Source organism: Mobula hypostoma, chromosome 8 (genome assembly GCF_963921235.1).
Source record: "Mobula hypostoma chromosome 8, sMobHyp1.1, whole genome shotgun sequence".
Classification (NCBI taxonomy): domain Eukaryota; kingdom Metazoa; phylum Chordata; class Chondrichthyes; order Myliobatiformes; family Myliobatidae; genus Mobula; species Mobula hypostoma.
The window spans coordinates 55,806,003-55,819,907 of NC_086104.1; the positions used below are offsets into that span (position 1 = coordinate 55,806,003).

General features: G+C 40.3%; 1 protein-coding gene across 4 annotated transcripts in view; it reads right to left on the reverse strand.

Annotated features, from left to right (window-relative positions):
* Positions 1–13,905, reverse strand: part of asb3 (ankyrin repeat and SOCS box containing 3) — a 93,399-nt gene that overhangs the window by 15,416 nt on the left and 64,078 nt on the right. For 2 of the 4 annotated variants that reach the window (XM_063055864.1, XM_063055865.1), the window contains exon 10: positions 10,087–12,408. In XM_063055864.1, coding sequence (XP_062911934.1) covers positions 12,182–12,408 — 227 coding nt within the window. In that variant the 3' untranslated portion in view covers positions 10,087–12,181. Of the gene's footprint in view, positions 1–5,532; positions 6,712–10,086; positions 12,409–13,905 lie in introns of those variants that run through there. The other 2 variants (XM_063055867.1, XM_063055866.1) reach the window with 2 other exon arrangements.

Here is a 13,905-nt window from a genome sequence, read left to right on the forward strand (position 1 = left end):
GTGGATAACGAAGTAGGTTTTCAAAGCTTGCAGAGAGATTTAGGCCAGTTAGAAGAGTGGGCTGAAAGATGGCAGATGAAGTTTAATGCTGAAAAATGTGAGGTGCTACATTTTGGTAGGACCAATCAAAATAGGACATACATGGTAAATGGTAGGGCATTGAAGAATGCAGTGGAACAGAGGGATCTAGGAATAATGGTGCATAGTTCCCCGAAGGTGGACTCTCATATGGATAGGGTGGTGAAGAAAGCTTTTGGTATGCTGGCCTTTATAAATCAGAGCATTGAGTATAGGAGTTGGGATGTAATGTTGAAATTGTATAAGGCATTGGTAAGGCCAAATTTGGAGTACTGTGTACAGTTCTGGTCACCGAATTATAGGAAAGATGTCAATAAAATTGAAAGAGTACAGAGGAGGTTTACTAAAATGTTGCCTGGGTTTCATCTCCTAAGTTACAGAGAAAGGTTGAACAAGTTAGGTCTTTATTCTTTGGATCATAGAAGGTTGAGAGGGGACTTGGTAGAGGTGTTTAAAATTATGAGGGGGATTGATAGAGTTGACGTGGATAGGCTTTTTCCATTGAGAGTGGGGGAGATTCAAACAAGAAAACATGAGTTGACAGTTAAAGGGCAAAAGTTTAGGGGTAACATGAGGGGGAACTTCTTTACTCAGAGTTGTGGCTGTGTGGAACGAGCTTCCAGCAGAAGTGGTTGAGGCAGGTTTGATGTTGTCATTTAAAGTTAAATTGGATAGATATATGGACAGGAAGGGAATGGAGGGTTATGGACCGAGTGCAGGTCGGTGGGATTAGGTGAGAGTAGGAGTTCGGCACGGACTAGAAGGGCCAACATGGCCTGTTTCCGTGCTGTAATTGTTATATGGTTATATGGTTGATGCCAAGGATGGAATCCCAAGGGTTAAACTGGAAGTCTGGAAGTCAAGGCCTTTTGACCGATGCCCCAGGTCTGCGAATCTCTGCAAGTCTGCTAGGGTAGTTGAAGGCCCAATGTCTGTGTGTCCAAGTCTGAGTATATGTGTGTGGGTAGGAGGGCTGAACAGGGTTTGTTTTGCTCTAGTTGTTTTGTCGCTTGTTGTGCTCTGTGTTGGTCTGCTGAGTGTTGTAGCCATGCTATGTTGGTGCTGGAATGTGTAGCGACGCCTATGGGCTACACCCAGCACACCCTCGAGTGTGTCAGTTATTAACACAAACAATGCATTTTACTGTACGTTTCCATGCACATGGGATAAATAAACTTCAGTCTTAAGAGACATGATAGGATGATTGGAGCTGATTTACAAGAACATTGCCAGAACCTAAAAATAATGGGGCCACTGTTTTACAAAAATGTCCTATCTAGTGACCATAATTTTTTCATTGACAAGCAAAGGATAATATTCCGAAGATAATTCAATATTGGACTCTAAGTGAGAGCTCGGAGAGTTTGTCATAATTAAAAAGGATTTAAATAGACTGCAGCAAAAAGAGCATTGTGAACAGAACAGCAGCCTGCAAAAGCTGCCCCAATCACACAATCATGAAGACACCAAACTTACTTGATGGCGTATCTAAGTGCACACGAAAAGTAATGTTGTTTTATTTATAAGTTTATTGTAATGAAAAAATGACATACTTTTTAAAATATACTGTTACTGCTTTGTTCATGTTACCATTTACTTTTCATTGGTGCAGAACTGGACACCTTCATCTGTTTTGTTCTAAAATTAAAAATAGCCTACGCTGAGCTTGTGCTGATGCCAAGTAAATAATTAATTTTGCCATGCCAAACTTTTTGCATAAAAATATACTGTACACTCTACATCCTATATATAATCAAAAGGAATCTCAGATTTCTGTTTCTTGCAATCATGGGCAGAGCAGTTGCTGTGATGTACCGGGATAGAAAATGCCTTCCATGGTGCATCAATAAAAATTGGTGAGGGTCAAAGGGGACATGCTGAATTTCTTTAGCCTCCGGAGGCACTAATGAGCTTTCTTGGCTGTGGCATCTACGTGGTTGGATCAGGACTGGCTATTGGTAATGTTTCTTCCGAGGAACGTGAAGCTCTCCACCCTCTTGACCTTAGCACAACTGACAAGCTCTTTTGTTTTGCTGACATTGAAGGAAAGATTGCTGTCATGATACCATATTACTAAGCCCTCCATCTCCATTCGGTACTCTGACATACTGTTATGTCTGCAAATACCCCTGATCCTGCACTGAGCAGCTGGCACAGGTCACAGTCAGGGACACCATCCAGGCCAGATGCTTCATCAAGCTGCAGTAGTGACTGTTGCTTCAGATGCATTGAATTGCTATTGTCTCTTGGAAACCCCGATATCTTTACGTAGATTGTATCTCAAATTCCTTGGAAAGGTCAGGGTTACCTCATTTGAACACAATGCATCCTGGACTTCAGTAAGGAGTGGATCACCTGGTTCACCTGCAGTTTCCAGTTTGGAAACTCCTAGATTGTCTGGTTTGAGCACAATCTTCATGGTGGTGCTATACTTACCCAGGCTGCCTAGAGTCTTTGAATGTAAGACAATCCACTGACTATTGATTTTAGATTCTTCTTTGAAAAGGAGAAGCTAAAATTTGCCATTGTTGATTGTTCCAATTGTTGATTGGAAGGACACTAGCAGGGATGAAAGTAGAACCACAGTGGCTGCATTTCTGGGAGCAATTCAGAAGGAACAGGAAAGATGTACTCCAAAGATAAAGTGGTATAAAGGGAGTATGGGATAAGGGATGTCAAAGAAAGCATAAAATCAAAAGAGTCGGCATATAATATAATAAAAACAAACATTAGTGGGAAGTTAGAGGATGGGGAAGTTTTTAAAAACCAGCAGAAGGCAACTGAAAATACCCTAATGAGAAAAAATATGAAATATGAAGGTAAGCTAGCCAACAATATAAAAGAGGATACAAAATTTTTTCATATATATATAAAGAGTAAAAGAGAGACATGAGTGGATATTGGACTGCTGGAAAATGACCCTGAATAGGTTGTAATGGGGGACAAAGAAATGGCAAATTTAATAAATATTTTGCTTCAGTCTTCACTGTGGAAGACACTAGCAGAATACCAGAAATCTGAGAGCACCTGGGGGCAGAAGTGAGTGTCATTGCTAGTACTAAGGAGAAGGTGCTTGGGGAGCTGAAAAGTCTGAAGGTAGATAGGTCACCTGGACCCGAAGTACTGCACCCCAGGGTTCTGAAAGAGGTAACTGAAGAGATTGTGGAGGCATTAATAATGATCTTTCAAGAATCACTAGATTCTAGAATGGTTCCAGAGGACTGGAAAATTGTAAATGTCACTCCACTCTCTAAGAATGGAGGGAGGCAGAAGAAAGGAAGTTATAGGCCAGTTAGCCTGACTTCAATGGTTGGAAAGATGTTGGAGTCTATTATTAAGAATGAGGTTTTGGGGTAATTGGAGGTACATGATAAAATAGGCCAAAGTCAGGGTGGTTTCCTTAAGGGGAAAACTTGCCTATCAAATCTGTTGGAACACTTTGAAGAAATAAGGATAGACAAAGGAGAGTCAGTGGAAGTTGTTTACTTGGATTTTCAAAAGGCCTTTGACAAGGTGCCACACTTCAGGCTGCTTGACAAGAGAAGAGCACATAACATTACAGAAAAGATACTAGCATGGACAGACTGGCTGACTGGCATGAGGCAAAGAACGGGAATAAAGGGGGCCTATTGTGGTTGGCTGCAAGGGACTAGTGGTGTTCCGCAGGGGTTGGTGTTGGGACCACTTCTTTTCAAATTATATCTCAATGATTTGAATGAAGGAATTGTTGGCTTTGTGGCCAAGTTTGCAGATGATCAGAAGATAGGTGGAGGGGTACATAGTGTTGAGGAAGCAAGGTGTCTGCAGAAAGACTTAGGCAGACTGGGAGAATGGGCAAGGAAGCTGCAGATGAAATTTAGTGTACGGAAGTGCACAGTCATGCAATTTGTTAGAAGGAATATAGGTGTGCACTGTTTTCTAGATGGGGAAAAGAAATCAAAAATCAAAGGTGCAAAGGGACTTGGAAGCCCTCCTGCAGGATTCCCTAAAGGTTAACTTGCAGGTTGAATTGGTGGTAAGGAAGGCAAATGCGATGTTAGCATTCATTTCAAGAGAACGAGCATACAAAAGCAAGGTTGTAATGCTGAGGCTTTATAAGGCATCAGTCAGACCGCAGTAAGAGTATTGGAAGTAGTTTGGGTCCCTTCTCGAAGAAAATCTATGCTGTCATTGGAGAGGGTTCAGAGGACAATAACGACAATGGGAAGCATTTGTTGGCTCTTGTCCCGTATTTGCTAGAGTTTAGAAGAATGGGGGGGGGGGGCTCATTGAAACCTATCAAATATTGAAAGGCCTATGTCGAATGGATGTGGAGAGGATCTTTCCTATAGTGGATCTAGAATCAGAGGGCTCGGCCTCAGAATAGAGGGACATCCATTTAAAACAGACAGAAGGAAAATTTTCTTTAGGCCAGAGGGTGGTGAATCTATGGAAATCATTTCCACAGACAACTGTACAGGCCAAGTCATTGGGTATATTTAAGGCAGAGGTTGATATGTTCTTGAGTAATCGGAGTGTCACAAGTTACGGGGTGAAGGCAGGAGAATGGGGATGAGAGCAATACTAAATCAGCCATGATGGAATGGTGGAGCAGACACAATGGGCCGAATGGTCTGATTCTGCTCCTATGTCTTATGGTCAAAGTAATTATGTAGAGGTTCATCCATTTCTCAGACCAGCACTGAACAACTTTCTGTACTGGATGCTCACATTTCAGCTTCTGTTTTCTTTATGACCTAAAGAGCACAGTCCAGTAAGCTAATTTACCAAACTGGCAGGGGGGTGACTTGATAGATGTTTTCGGTTGTTTAGCAAAGGTCAAGTGTGTTTGGATGCCTGGCAGTTTTTTGGTAACACACTTCTGAATTGGGCCTGGTTAAAGTCACTGAATTGATAAAAAGGGCCTCTGGGTATCCTGTTTCAAGGCTGTTGACCACAGAGCACCGTACTATTTTCCTCTAAAAATCAATCTTTTCCCTTATTATTAGATTTTTAAGTCTTTCACTGCTAGACCCCAGTCATCAGATCTACCACCTGCCCATGCCACTTTGGATGCCCTGTTTTTCAATTTAACATTATCCTCCACCGACTTTGGTAACCACAGACTGTCTCTTTCTCATGGAATCCCTCTTTCTAATTGGGAGTGTTGTGTGTTCTTAATCAGTTATTTCAATATCTGACAGTGTTCATTTATAAGCAACACACATCAAAGTTGCTGGTGAACGCAGCAGGCCAGGCAGCATCTCTAGGAAGAGGTACAGTCGACGCTTCAGGCCGAGACCCTTCGTCAGGACTAACTGAAGGAAGAGCTAGTAAGAGATTTGAAAGATTTGAAAGATTCCCGTGATTCTGTTAGGGTTAAATGAGGGTGTCGGGGGTTGTGGAATGCATGGGTTTTCTCTCACAGTCAAAAGAAGTGCCGGGTAGGTTAATTGGTTATTGGAAATTGTCCGGGGTGGGGGTGTTGGGGGTTGCTGGGGCGGTGCTGCTTGAAGGGCCTGCTTTGCGCCGTATTGTTAAATAAATAAATATTCTGTTCCAAACTACGCTCCGTGACATACTGTTCTAAGAAGCAACCCCTAATGCACTCCACATCTTCCAACCATTGGCAGTATGGTTTGTCCAATTAATATGTAGATAACAACTTCATGATAATTTCAGAGCCCTCCAATAAGCACTAGTTGTTCAGCCCTATCACAAGATCACATTTTACATGCTTGCAGACTTCTCTCACCTTCTTGACCCTGCTATTCATAACTTCACCCAAACCAATCCTACCTTATTATTCATTGCCTCTATCATGACACACCACTCTGATACCGTCCTCAATTAATAACACTACCATACCATCTTTCCCTTTCAGCCTTCTCTTTTGAATATTTTCTAACCTGGAATATTGAGCACCCAGTCCTGGTCATCCTGCAATCAACAATTCAAAGTACATTTATTTTCAAAGTATGTACACAGAATACAACTCTGAGATTTGTCCTGTTGCAGGAAGTCATGAAGCAAAGAAATACCATGGAACACATTCAAGAAAACATCAAATACCCAGCACTCAAAAAAAGGAATAAATTGTGCAAATGGCAAAAAGCGAGCAAACAACACATTGAATATCAAACATCAATCCATGAGTCCTGTAGCATTCAGTTTAATTCAGTTTAGTACCATGCTGCTAGTCAATACAGTGCCATTCTTCACCAAAGCTCCCCCGTTTGTATTGATTGCCCCTATCAAACCAGTCAAAAAACAGCAAATTTTAAAAAAGGGTCCAGGAATGCATGCAACATGAACCTCAAAGTCCCCCAAAACAAGGCCACAGCCTCACCAATCGATCCTGATAACGTTGATTCCAAGACTCCTGCACTTCTTCAGACAGCAGCTTGCAGGAGGGAAGGGAAGACCGGTCAAATGCAGGGTGATGGCGGCCAACACCCACCCATCCTCCACTCTCATCCTCGTCTACTTCAACCTTGCTCAATGTGTCAATCAGAGAGAAGCAATGGAGTCAGTCATGAGCTCACACCTCGTCTCCAGACTTCCAGGCATCCAGACCACACATTCTGCACCAAACCTCACCGACCTCCCTCAGAGACAGCAAAGTCCCAGATCGCTCCTTCAACCCAAAACGCACTATCAAAATGTAAATCACAGGTTCCAATCACAGCTTAGTAGTAGAATCATATTTGAAAGCAGTAAAAAACATAGTTTCATGAACTGTCAACAGGAGGTTGCCATTGATCAGGTCCTCTGGCGTCATCTTGACTGAATATATCTGCACTAACATGATTCAGGTGAAGCACATCCTATTGGAACATTCTCCATGAACTGAACTCCATTTCTACCACACTGCACTTTTAAACTACACATTTACTTCCCTAATCCTTTTCTATCTTTCAAATCATGTTTGTGGTTTTGTTTTTTGCCCAGGCTCAAATTTCTTCAGCAGAATATCCTTCCTAACCATACCCATGTCATTACATGGATGTCAAATGGATCCTCCTACTCCCACTCCAAGTTCTTCTCCAACTCTTCTGAGTACTGGTACTTGACTCTAGTACCAGGCAGAAAACACAGCCTTTTGGGCTCTCATACTTTGCACAGAGAGCAGTGTCTGTTCCCCTAACTACATTATCCCATGTGACTTCTACCATTTCCCCCTCCACACCCCTCCCATTGAATGGCTCCCTGTTTAATGGTCTTACAGTCTGCACATCCTCTCCTAACCCTTGTCCACAAAATGAGGAAGAATCTGGTACCTTTTGGATAAGGGCTGTGGCTTCTCTGGAACTATTCCGAAGATCCTTCTATTTGACTCTTTTTCAGTCATACTATCCTGCCTTGACCATTTGCGAATTTAGAGATAGATAGTCTAAGGGATGTGATTGCCTGCTGGATACTGTGTCCAGGTAATCCTCCCCTCCCCCAAGTATTTGAGGTCAAGCTCCGGATCACTGATCAAGGTCAAAGGTGCTTGAGCAGCCAACACCTGCTGCAAATGTGATCACTGTTTACTACCATGGTAACAATATAGACTTCAAGAGAATACAAATGTATTATGGTGTTCTTTTCATGTATTTTTGCTGCCCTCCTTTGACTAGTAACTATTTTTACTGCAATTGAAAAGCTTCATAAATTCAAGGTACATTTCCTTCAATTTAGTACATTCACCTGACCACCCATTTAGAAGAAATAAATTCAAACTGTAGATTGCAAGTTCAGTTTATAGAGTATAACCATATTCTTATTCACAGTCACTATGGTTTATTTTCCACTTACTGTATGACCTTCTGGCAGCTCTTCTAAGAGGTTTGCTTTAGTATTTATGCAGCTTCAGCTCCATTGTATTAAAATAAAATGAAAAATGTTCCTTCAGCAGCCTTGATCAATTTCCACTAGGCAGTCAAATAAAATATAATCAAATCTCAAGCTAAATTACTTGGTGATAACTTATAAATCATTGTTTTTCTGTAAATTAAAGACCCATTAAACTAATCTCAAATGTCCCTTTAAAGAACCTTGTATATAGCCATGGTACTTTTGAATTTTTAAAAAATATTGTCTTGGCTATAATACACAAAATGATTTAATGATACAAAAGAACTATTACAAAATGTATTTCATCTTTCATCGAAGCAGGTCATTTCAGTCTACTGAGTCTAGACCAGTTTATGGAGCAATCACATTCAAGAGATTCCATTTTCTGTACTAATTTTTTCTTAAACCTATACTCTCCACATTCCCAGCAACTCCACTCACTTTTTACCACTCACCTAAACACTCTGGACAATTTAGAGTGGCCAATTAACTAAGCAACCAAAAAATATGCAACTTCTGAGAAGATAATGGAGGATGCAGGCGAAATTAATGCAAAAAAGGAAAGCTAGGTATTATTTATTTGCCTTTGATCTCCAGAGTGTAACTATCACCCTCTCCAATTTGAGGTAGAATGCAACTCTCCTCTCTGCTAGATTTAAAGACCCTGTCTCTACAAATATTGAGTTGTTGAAAACCAAATGTTTCAATCAAACAGAACCAAAAAAACAGATTCTGTTAGGACTCCAAAAATAGTGTTTCAGCTGGGAGAAAGCTACTGCTGGAAACATTCTATGATTTGAGGAAAAGGAGTGAAATTAAGCAAAGGCAAACTCTCTCAACTGCACTATTGAAAGGCAATGAAGACTGACTGCATCGTGAACCATGTTAAAGACTGTAAAGAGATCAAGGAAGAAGAATGCATATGGGAACTGGATAAATATTTAAATTTTATAATTAAAATGTAAGAACAGTGATGTGGGACTAACCAGATATTATTTTTCCCGAACAAGTACAGCAATGAGAAAGGCCAAAGAGCTTTTTCCTATTTTATGCTTAATGATTAAATAATCTATGATTATCAGCAAATAACCAGCTTTAAGCCCAGATTGCGCTTCTTAAGAACTTTACAAATGGAAACAGGTAGATGCCATTTGGCCTCCTGCAAACTTTCAAGGATGATATGATCGTAATAGATCTTTAGCACCCAAGGCTATTCAAAAATGTTGAGCTTGTAGATGTCGGTGATGAAGACAGTTCTGTAGAACACTTTTTTTGTAAATGATATTTGTACCTTTTTAGATGGCTAACCCTGGAATAGTTCTAGCATTATTTGATGATTTCAAATGCTTTAAATTCCCAGGTTTTAAAAAACCTATTTAAGTAAGGGATGGCTTGCAAAGGACCACAGATGTGCAATGAAATTTAATCCTGAAAGTGGTGTCAAGTCAACTGAGAATGGGATAGAATATCCCATAATTAGATGTAATTTATGTAAAGAGAGCTTTGCAGCTTTTAAAGATTTCCAGAAGCATTTTGAGAGGACGCCATTTTGGTATGCCTATTAGGGTGCGAAGTGCCAAATTTGGAAAAGTTAATGAATACCATGCAATTGCTTGTACCAAGTTAAATACCGTTAGGTAAGACAGGACAAAGAAATTAGCTACCGAGGTTACTGGTTTTGCAGTGCTGGCTTCAGTGGTATAATCAGAAATGTTAAAATGTATGTTAATTCCTACAAGACTGATGACAATAATGGTTCTAGCATAGGTAGCACCAACAGCAGCAGAATTTCCATCTTACAGTTTCTCAGCAATGTAGGCTTTCTGAGTGACAAGACAAATGTGGGAAGAAAAGCAAGACTTACATGCATGTTAGTGATGTGGCCAGAACAACAAACTGTGGGAAGACATCATGTATGGGGCAAGCATTGTGTGGTTGAAGGAGGAAAAAGATCTTCATTTCAGGTATGAGGAACAGATGTACCAAACACAAGGTTAAGTACATGATGCTGAAAGAAAATAGGAGACCCTGGACTAAGCATTTAAAATGGAGCCATGCTAATGTGACCTACCCTTTGGAAATTAATATTCACTAAAAATCTACAAACTTACCTTTATCAGCTTTGTTGTTGATTTCTGTCTACAGAAATTTTCAACAAGGCTGAAAAAGTTAAGTTTAGCCCTTGTTCATCTTGAGCTAGGAATGAGAATTTATTAGTAATCATCAGTGTGACTTGATAAAAACAAACCTGCTGCCAAGTGGGACTGTATGATTTTAGATGAAGTCACGAAAGATATCTGAGGTTACAACACAGTTTTATTTCTCGCAGATTAAATATGTTAAAATTCCAGATGACATCAACAAAAGGCACTCTCAAGACAAAATAACTGAATTAAGTTTCAAACCATTGATAACTGAAAGCTGGTAACTGTTAGTTTGATTTAACTCTGGACTTTTGCAAAAACATTAGCTGTAAGATTGGTTGATATGACTCTGAATGACTACAGGAGTATTTAAAGATGACCCCCAATTATGATCAAAATATCACAATCTTAAATCATTAACAGGTGTCTAGAGCAATGAAAAGACCTTGCTGTCGTTTTTTAATTTCATCAAGGCATTTGACAAAAACATATTAAGGTCCTTGGTCACGTGGGTATAAACATTTTACAGATTTTCCACTTAAAGGAATGAATCAGGGCAATCAGCTTTCTACAATTTTATTCAATATGATGGACGTTTGGATGGTGACAGTACAATGTCTACCACCCCAGCATTCAAGAGTACAGGAGGGAAGTCTGGGGATGCCCAAGCTGGAAGATCCCTTTATCAAAGATGGGCATTGACATAGTGGATTACGGAGCCTGTTTAGTTCTGTATGACTAACTAGTTTTTTAATTTATTTATCAGTTTAGTTATGTATTTATTTATTTAAGATACAATGTGGAACCGCCTATTTAAAACTAGTTTTATCACAGGACAATTTATAATAAGCAATTCACCTACTAATCAGTACATCTTTGGAGTGTGGGATGAAACAGAAGCAGCCAGAAGAAACCCACGCGTTTCACGAGTCAACGTACAAACTCCTTACAGACGCTGCTAGAATTGAACTCTGAACTCTGGAATGCTCTGAACTGTGAGAGTGCCGCGCTAACTGCTATGCTACCATAGTTCTTCATTTTTTTAATATCCAAAAGTCTATTTATTTCTATCTTTGAATATAGTCAGTACAGACCCTCTCCAACCCTCACCAGAAGAGAATCCTGGAGATTCACTGTCATCTGGGTGAAGAAAAATTCACCTCATCTCAGTCATAAATATGATAAATAGCATGGACGGTGCATCCAGGAGCCTATTTCAGTGCTTTATGTTTCTATGACTCTCTAGCTTACTGTCAATTGTAAAACTGAAGAAAATTATTCCTGTTTTGATCTTGTCAGGCTCCATACACATTTGTATGCTTTTGTTTGCTTTGTCTCTACATAAAAGGGGAGAATTGGCTTTCAGCCCACGAGCATGTTGCAAAACCTTGATGTAGGTGGACATGCTGGCTGAAAACAGAATTATTCTTGACTGTAATTATTACCATTGTCAAACAGCTAGTCAGGCCTCATGATAAGGCCCACAAAATGACATACAAGTGGGTGCTGAACAACTGTGGGATTAAAGAGAAGGAAAAAGTTTAATTTAGATTTACAAGGCAACTTTTACAAGAATGGTAGGAGCCAGGCCACCGGCCATCAGCGGTCTGTGAGAGTCTGGAAGTTGAGACCCGAAATGTTCAGAGGTAGGGTCGGTCAGGGCTTAAAGGTCAAAACAGTGATCGGAGAGTCCTGGGGTCAATACTCAGAGGTCGGTAGTCAAAAGGGCAAAGCCAAAGGCCACAGTCCACAGCTCTGCAAGTCAAGAGGTAGAAAGCCCAAAGTTCGAAGACAGAAGACAGCGAATCCAGAGGCACAGGCCTGAAGGTCGAGCCTGTGACTCCAGGTCAAGAACTGGAGGTTGAGGCCCAACATCCGAGAATCCAGAGCCAAGTACTGGAGGCAGCCTGCCTTGGGGCTGGAGGCCTGCCTGTGTGCGCGTGAGGGAGTGCAATGATGGGAAGGTGGGAAAGAGCTTGTTTTGCTGTTTTGTTTTGTTCTACTGCTGTTGTTATTGCTGCTTGTGTTGTTCACCTGAACATTGTGGGCATGTTATGCTACACCGGAATGCATAGTGACACTTGTGGCTGCCCCAGCGCACCTTTGGGCTTGTTACCTTCCATATCTGATGTTTTCTTTAATCAATTTTCCGAATTTTCAACATAACTATTAACTGCTTCCATTTCTTCTCGATTCTCTGAAATTTCAGGAATTCCATACAATTTCAATATGTCCTTGTAAAGAAGAAAGTCATGCAGACAAGATGGGAGTGGTAACTGGCGAATAAATTTATCAGAACGAAGATGTTCACTTTTCAGTGTTGATCGAATTTTTAAACGGCTGAGGTGTGTCAGAGGAGGAATATCATCTAAATTGGAACAGAAAATCAAGTAGAATTAACCAGACATCAAAATTTAAAGAAAAGCAAAAAGAATATTACATACATTTGGTATAAATGAGAAATGACTCATCACAGATCCACTGAAAAGTTGCAGTGTTCGCCTTACAGCAAGTAATTTCAAATTAGCAGGTTGTCACATCTATAACCACTGTTCCCATTTGCACCTGGATTATATCACGACTATACATTTTTCCAATCCTTCCTGATGTACTAATTATCAGCATCAAGATAACCCTTTAATATAGAAAAATACTCAAGAGGTAGCTGTTTGACTATCAGACTTAACAAGTAGCCGGCCTCCCAATCCTATGCACCAGTTGTAATTGTTTCAGAGCAGACAGGTTAGAAGTCAGCACCAACAAAAAGTATCCACTGTAAAATAGTCTTAAAATGGAGAATGCTAAAGCTGATATCATAAATAAAAATAAATATTTTCTTCCCCTCTGCCATCCCAATGGACTTGAACCCCTGAACAGTACCTCACTACATTTTTTTTGCTCTACTTATTTTATAAATACATGTTTATTCATCATATATTTCACTGTACAGCTGCTGTAAGGTTAACAAATTTCACAACATATCCCTGTGATATTCAATCTGATTCTGATAAAAATGGCATTATTTTGTCAGCAAAATACAATTGGCACTATAGTGTATATTCAGTTAACGCAGTTAAATAGTTTCATAATTTTGGAAATCTAATGTCTGTTATTTAGCACAATTGTCACTCCTTTGTTGCTGCAACATTTATTGCTAAAAATCTTCATTCATTACTTTTGCAATTGCAACAATATACACTGTGCATTTATAGCAGCTAAAGCACCCAAATAAGAATAAGTGATCCATGTCCTCAATCCACATAGGATCTATTTAACTAATTTTATTACCTGTGTGACTGGGTCCTGAATTACCCCTATGAACTGCGCTTTTGAAGAGAGAGAGAGAAAGGTGCCCAACACAAACACCTTGTTAAAAAGAGAGAGTTATCTAACACCAGCATTTTGTTTTTAGGAGAGAGAGAGAGACGAAGATAGCTTTGGATGATGTTATGGGTTTTCTGCAGCATGTTTACATTTCTACAAGGACGCTGCCTGCTTGGAAATCCTTACAGACAGAGAAGGGAGGAGCTGTTCGAGTGACAGCTAGTTTTTGGCACGGTGAGATAAATAGAAGGTCAGATGATAAACAGACACACACATGGTTTTGGTCACTGAATGAGCTTTGTTGTCCCCACAGAAAAAGTGGGTTCTAGAGGATCGATCAGGCGGATCGATCAGTGGCTCTCGCAGTGTGAACAGGGCGTAACCGGTGGGGAGTTGTTTGTGTGTCCAACCCTCGCCTGGGTTGATGGTTCCACCACAGAAGAACAGACCCCTTTGTTGTGGTCATAGTCGGTGACTTCTAAAGGATTTCGGAGGACAACGGGAAGATCGACGGCATCAGCTCACCTGAGGACTCAAATCT